Source organism: Empidonax traillii, unplaced genomic scaffold, assembly GCF_003031625.1.
Source record: "Empidonax traillii isolate 1590-97213 ecotype Southwest subspecies unplaced genomic scaffold, ASM303162v1 scaffold426:size1138770, whole genome shotgun sequence".
NCBI classification, from domain to species: domain Eukaryota; kingdom Metazoa; phylum Chordata; class Aves; order Passeriformes; family Tyrannidae; genus Empidonax; species Empidonax traillii.
In genome coordinates this window covers 563222-570341 of record NW_020955619.1, presented here as the reverse complement: position 1 = coordinate 570341, position 7120 = coordinate 563222, and the positions used below count along the sequence as shown (strand labels likewise).

General features: G+C 65.7%; 2 protein-coding genes across 2 annotated transcripts in view; both read left to right on the top strand.

The window, feature by feature from the left end:
• The first annotated feature begins 332 nt into the window (after positions 1–332).
• On the top strand, positions 333–1586 carry SELPLG (selectin P ligand). The gene has a single exon (XM_027894424.1). It carries the CDS (start codon positions 333–335, stop codon positions 1584–1586), a length of 1254 nt encoding a protein of 417 aa, XP_027750225.1.
• A 3400-nt stretch (positions 1587–4986) lies between these two features.
• TMEM119 (transmembrane protein 119) overlaps positions 4987–7120 on the top strand; it is a 5878-nt gene continuing 3744 nt past the window's right edge. Inside the window, exons 1-2 of the mRNA XM_027894346.1 lie at positions 4987–5165; positions 6820–7115. Of these exons, the coding sequence (XP_027750147.1) occupies positions 4987–5165; positions 6820–7115 (475 nt within the window). The remainder of the gene's footprint in view (positions 5166–6819; positions 7116–7120) is intronic.

Here is a 7120-nt window from a genome sequence, read left to right as displayed (position 1 = left end):
TTCATTTCCACGTGGAGACTCATCCCGCAACTGCCCGTCCCGCAGCAGCCGCCTCCATCAAGGTTAATTTCCCATTTCCAGACACTCAACTTCCTTATCAAAACTTTCCCCTGGAGCGGAGCCGCCGGGGCTGAGATCCCCACGGTGGGCAGCGGCAGGAGGAGTTGGTGGACACATCCTCCGGCTCCCCAAACACAAGGGCCCCTCTCCAGGAGGGGAGGAGGATCCTTGGCTGGAGTGCGATCCCACCTCGGGGCAGTTCAGGGCTCAGCATCCTCCCGCGGGAGCGGAACCCCGATGTCACCTGCCCGCTCTGTCCCCTGCAGGTCCCGATGGTGCCGGGCCGGGCTGTGCTGGTGCTGCTGGTGGTGCTGGTGCTGAGCCCCCCGCGAGTGTGCGGGGCTGGGCTGGAGCCGGGGCCGGGGCAGCCTCGGAGCGGGCAGTGGCTCTGGGGGGCGGCGGGGCGGGCGCTGCCCCTCTCCCGCGGGAAGAGGGACGATGGCGGGCAGGACCCCGGTGCCACCACAGCCACACCGGGGCACAGCCACGCTGCCACCGCGCTGATCAGCAGTGACCAGCCCGAGGGGGGCTCTGTGGCACCACCAGCACCCGGCACCAACGCCAGCCTGCTCCGAGTGCCAACCACAGCCGATCCCGTGGATGAGACCGATTCCCCTGATCCCGACCTGCTGCTGAGCTCTGCACCACCAGCACCCAGCACCAACGCCAGCCTGCTCCGGGTGCCAACCACAGCCGATCCCGTGGACGAGACCGATTCCCCTGATCCTGACCTGCTGCTGAGCTCTGCGCCATCACCAGCAGTGCCCAGCACCGAAGCCAGCCTGCTCCGGGCACTCACAGTGTCAACCACAGCTGATCCCATGGATGAGACCGACTCCCCCGATCCCGATCTGCTGCTGAGCTCTGCATCGATGTCTCCCAGCACCACTGCCAGCCTGAACCGGGCACTCACAGTGCCAGCCACAGCCGATCTCGGGGATGAGACTGATTCCCCTGATCCCGACCTGCTGCTGGAGCCCGGCACATCGGCAGCTCCCCAAAGGAGCATCAGCACCACCCCCAGCTGGTTCACGCCGCCTGGCAAGGAGGGGACAGTGTCTGGTGGCACGGACAGCACGTCCTCCACAGGGCCACCCTCAACAGCCCCCTCAGCCCTCGGCCCCACCACTACGGGGTACAGGAAAGTCAAGAAAGCCGGAGCTCCCCCTGCACCCACCCGTTCGGCCCCTGGGGACACGACACCGACGGCCACCGCGGTGCCCTGGGACCCCAGTGGGGTGATGGGCAAGTGCCTCCTGGCCATCCTACTGCTGGGGCTGGTGGCCGCCACCTTCCTGGTGAGCACGGGGGTGCTGGGGGCGCTGCTGTGGCGGCGGGCGAGGACGGGGCACCGCCGGCTCAGCCGCACCGAGATGGTTTGTATCTCGTCCCTCCTGGCCGACGCCGAGGCGGCCGCGGAGCCCCGGCCTGTCCCCGCCCGGCGGCACAAGCGGCTGCACGACGGCAGCGCCGAGCCCGACGGGGACAACCTGACTCTCAGCAGCTTCCTGCCGGAGCACTCCTGAACCCCGGCATGGATCCTGCATCCCACAGTGCTGGGGGGCCGGCGGCAGTGCTAGGGGCCTGTGCCTGATCCCCAGGCGAGCCACAGGCAGGGGACCCCCGTCCCCTCGGGTTCGTGTTTTCTCTTGGACCGGCATGATGGAGGTGCTTCCCCCGCAGCGAGCTCAGCGCTCGAGGCTGACCCCATTAAAGTGTTACCCGGACGTGGTGGTCTCTCACTAGCAGGGACAGCCCCCGCCAGCCCCAGCCCCCTCCTCGCCTCGCCGCCTGCCCACATCCCGCTGTCGAAATTTCGCTTCTCCATCCTCCCCCCGCAGCCCCCCGGAGGAGCAGAAACGAAACCCGCGGCCACCCGTCTTCGGGCTGGGGCCAGACCAGGGGGCTTTGGGACCGCAGCCCCCGGGACCCCTCCCCGGGGGGCTCGGCCTCGTGGGCGCTGCGGGGGCGGCGGGGCTGGGGCGGAAATACTGGGGGGGAAGGGAAGGGACGGGACGGGAGCGCTCGCGGCACAACGTGTTCCTGCCTGCGGTCGCTGCAGCGACGGCTCGGGGCTGTGGCTGCCGGTCAGGTGCTGCTGTCGCTGCCGGAGCACCCCAGGGTCTCGGCCTCGTCCAGCGGCGCTGGCCCTGCCTGGCCCTGCCTGCCCGGGACTGGGAATGGGAGGGATGGGGAGAGCAAAGCCATGAGCAGCCAACGAGGGTCCCACCGGGGCTGCAGGGGGCTCAGGTTTGCTCCCAGGTCTCACCTCCTTCCTTGTGCATGTGTCAGTCTCCCCTCGGGACACCAACTGGCCTCCCCACTGCTCCCAGTGGTGAGGGAGCCACCAAAGGAGCAGAAGTGGCCCGAGAATGTCCCTGTCCTGCCAGGTTCAGTGTTCCCATCTTCCCATCCCTCTTCCACCTGGGCTCAGTATCCTCATTCCCACATCCCCATTCCTGCCATGGCCAGGCTCAATATTCCCATCCCTCCATCCCTATCCCAGCACTGACAGATTCAGCATTCCCATCCCCACATCCCTACCCCACATCCCATCCCTATATCCCCATCACCACATCCCCAAGTTCGCAGCCTCCTCAAAGGCCCCTCTGGGATGTCCATCTGGGGGTCTTCCAGCACAGTGTCCCACCTGCCCCCCAGCCCCACTGCCTGTTTACATTCACACTGTGCTTGGGATATTTTCCATCTGGCTCCTGGCAGCTGCACGGCCCCGATCCCTCTGGGAATGTAAATGTTTATGGGTGAGTCAGCCGGGTGAGGGACCCACAGCCACTGGCCAGGGCTGGTCCCCTGATGGGACAGGTGGGACACCTTGTGTGTGGTGATGGCACCCTGCTCTGACCCACTGTGTCCCCATAGAGCTGGGTACCAGGCCCCTGCCAGGCAGAACATCCACAGGAGGCACAGGGATGTTCCCATCATCCATCTCCACCCCTCAGTGGCTCATCCAGCCCCCACTCCAGGTGAGGATGAGGCCGTTGTGTCCCGAGGAGGTGGGTGGGCATAGGTTGGAGGGGTTGCTCCTGCTCTCTCAGCACTGCACCGGCCACTCTGGAGCAGAAGCCCAGCGAGGATAAACTTTCCTCCACCGCTGGAGCTGCCAGGAGCCGGGAATCGCCCTATTTGGAATCGTCAGGAGGTCCTGTGGGGCTGCCACCGCCCAGCTCACGGCACAGGAATCCGCGAGAAGCCGCGGCGGTGTCACAGCAGGATCCTCAGCGATCCTCGGGCAGCCTGTGGTGGGTGGCGCGGGGCCGTGGGTGGCACCGGGCTGTGGGTGACACGGGGTGGAGGGTGGCACAGGGCTCCACACACCACGTGCAGCTCCGCAGGATGGGTCCCCTCGGGGTATTTTGCTGGCACAGCAAAGCGCAGCCCCGGGAGGTAAATTAGAAGCAGAGAGGAGCCGGAATCCCTCAAATTGCCGGTTCCCCGGGCGGGCGGTGCCGCCGAGCTGAGCCCTGCGCGGGCCCGCGTTCCAGCGGCCCCAAATTACACGGCGGGTCGGGCGGTCCCGGCCCTGCCCAGCTCCGAGGGGCAGAGCCCGCGCCCGCCGCAGGCAAAAACGGCATCGTAATGGCCCGTGGGCGCTGGCACCGGGACCGCCCGGCCAGGGAGGGGATCCCGGCGGGGAGGGGGGGACACTGGGCGGGGGAGGGAGGGGGGGTCCTGGGCGAGGAGGAACGGGAACCCTGGACAAGGAGGGATAGAGACCCTGAGCAGGGTGGGATGGGGACCTGGGACAAAGAGGCATGGGAACCTTGGGCAAGGAAAGGTGGGGACCCTAGATGAGGGGAGATGTGGACCAAGGGTAGAATGGGATAGGGATCCTGAGCAAGGAGACTCAGCCCAACGCCGGCATCGCTGGGCTCATGGGATGGGGAATCTCAGCCCTATCCCCATCCGGGCTGTAGGAGCGAGCCCGGATGCCTCTGGAACGTCTCTCAGACGGGGTTGCCCCCCTCCCCACCCACCGCCGCCCCCCTCGCCTTTCCCCCTTCCCCTCTAAGATTTCATCACTGAGCACTTAAGGCCGGGAACAGCCGCCCCAGCAGCTGCTCAGAGCCGCGGCTGCAGCCAGCCGGACGGACCGACCCTTTATTTCGGGAGCCGCGCCGGCGGCAGGACCCCAAACGGCGCCAGATCCCTCGGGACGTGGGGGCAGACTCCCTCGGCCCCAAAGGGCGTCGCGGTCCCCGGACGCTGGCGGGGGCTTTCTGGGGGGTCTGGCTGGTCCCCAGGGAAGAGCAGAGGAAAATAGCAACAGGATGAGGTCACGCAGCGGCTGCGGCCTCTTGAGCAACTTAAGCCCGGGCCGAGGGACCAGGGTGGGGGGAGGTAGAGCGCCGGGGGATGGGGGGGCCCAAGCGATGCCCCCAGACCCCCAAACTGGAAACCACATCCTGGGGAGCTGAGGAGCATCCACGTTGGTCTGGGGAACCACGGGGACCCCCTGCCTGGGTCCCTGCTTGTGTTCCTGCCTTCACCCCAAAGCAGAGATGCCAGTGTCAGAGCATTTCCAGGCTGGGTTGTTTAGGAAATGATCTCCTGAAATTACACAAGGGATCCCAAGCCCTGTTTGCCCCACTGCCAGCCCCCAGTAATGCCAGGGCACCAAGCCCTCATCCTTGTCTGCCCTCCTCAGACCCTCATATGGGGCCTTACCCACCCCCTTGTGGATAAAAACATCTTTGCACAGTCCCTCTGTGTGATCCCCTTCCCCACTTGCACCCCAAAAAGTGGCCCCTTCCAGTGGTGATGGTGAGCACCAGAGCTCCTGACTTTTGCTGACAGGGGAAGAAATCAGGAAACACCCCCCAGCCCCAGCTGGATTTCGTCTGGGAGGGGGCTGGGGGCTGCCTGCCCTTCCCCAGCCTCCCACACCCCCTCCCCATCCCGGCCCTAATGAGAACAAGCTGGTCCTGGGCTGCGACGCAGGAGGAGGAGGAGGAGAAGAAGGAGGAGGAGGAGAAGAGGGAGAAGGAGGAGGCTCCATCCCAGCAGCAGCAGAAAGGGGCTCGAGGCGTGTGGGACAGACCCCGCGTTCCTGGCTCCCTTCTGCCGACGCGGCAGCTGCAGGCGAGGTGAGGATCCCACGGCTGTGCCATGCTGTCCCTAATTTTGGGGGGGGCTCCCAGGGGGGCACAGGCAACCCCAAGAGCACGGGTGCTGCTGTGAGGGCTGGGCATGGTCCCCACGGCGGGACACAGGATGGTGTTGGCCACATGGCCGTGTTCCCAGGCAGGAGTCAGAGGGTGCTGTGCCCAGACAACACCAAAATCCTGCATTTCTGGAGGCTTTTGGAAGCAGAGGGAAGCAGAACTGGAGCCGGGAACATTCTGTGGATCTGGGTGGGTGAGGGTGGGCTGTGATGGGGTTGGAATGGGGATGGAGGGCTGGCGGTGGCCACAGTGCCAGGCCCTGCTCTTGGGGCTGCTTTGGGCTCCACTCAGCCTCTCCATGGCTGTGGCTGCTCCTCAGCTCCGTTTGCTGCCGGGGAACTGATGCCGTCCCCATCCCGGGACCCCTCTCCCTGCCGAGGGGCCCCTCTCTGCAGTGAAGGGGGAGGATGAAGGGGCTCATTCCAGCTACCCAAAAACCTTCATTCTCCTGGTGCTGGTTGCTGCTCCGAGCCCAGCACTGATGCCTGTGTGAGCCAGGAGGGCTGGGAGTCCAGGGCCACCTCCTGCCTCTGCTGCCGTTTGTTTGCTCTGGTTTAATGGAAACCAGATTGCGTGGCCAGGAAGGGGTCTGGAAGCCAAGTCCTGCTGCTGGATCCCTCCCGGCCAGCAGCACTGCTGGGCTGGGTTTGTTTGGGGAAAATGGGAGGCGGTTTGAGGTTTGGGGGGCCTGAGGTTGGGAGGAATTGCTGGAGGGGGGGATTGCCTGTTGATGGAGTCAGGGGGCTGGTTCCTGAGACTTTCCCATGGAGCCGTGGAGGGGGAGAGCCCTGGGAATGGCTCCATGGTGTTACGTGGCGTGGCACACGCCGATGTCCCTCGGGAATGTGTCGCGACGTGGTGGGGACGGTCCCATCCCTTTCCCAAACCCCCTGAGGGGCCATTCCTTTGGGATGGGAAAAGCGTACCCCGTGTCCTATAGCACATCGTGGGACAGACCCGTGTGCGAGACCTGGCTGGCCTTCCCCCTTCCCTGGGGACATTCAGGCAGCCGGGACCCCCAGGACCCCGTTCACTGTGTCCCAGCTCGGGGCTGCCCCCGGTACAGGCTCTGGGGGGTCCAATCCCAGCTCCACTCAGCTGTGGTGGCGGGTCCAGGGTGAAATCCTGCCCCAGCCTATTTTTAGCTGGGAATGGTGTGTAACGGTCCGGGACGGACGGTTGGGAAATGCCGCCCGGCCCCGTTGCAGCGTTGCCCGTGTCAAAGTTTCCACTGCAAACCTCCATTTTTCAGGAATTTTCTAATCAGCCCAATGACCGTTGTCTGGGGCCGGTCGCTGGCAGCAGCCCCAGCCCCCCAGCCTTGAGCAATCCCACTCAGCTCCTTCCAGCTGGGCTTGCTCTGCACCCTCGGCAAACAAACAGAGCCCCTCGCTCTGGCAGGGCAAGAAAACCGGAGCTGCCTTTTGATTTCCACGAGCAAATTCAGGCAGGTGGAATAGCAAGTGTCGGAGTCCCCCGTGCTGGGGGGTTTGGGGTGGGGGCTGGCCTGGGGCAGGGTTTGGGGGGCTTGCTCTGTGGGGTGTTAATGTTCCACCCTCCCCTCTGCATCCCACAGGTCCCTGTGCACGATCCCGGGAATGGGGTCGGCGATGTGGCTGCTGCTGCTGGCGCTGCTGGCGGCCCCGGCACACTCGGCAGCCCCCCGGCACCCCCTGATGCTGCCGGACACGGGGGGCAGCGGGGACGGGGATGAGGCGTCGGCCACACCACCCGCCCCCCCGGTGACCCCCCGGATCAGCCCCACGGTGGGAGACGCGGGGGGAACCACCGTGACCAACAGCTCCGCCCCGGGAGTGCTGGACGGGCTGGTGGACTTCTTCAAGGAGTACCTGCTGCTAGTGGTGGTGGTGGGCTCG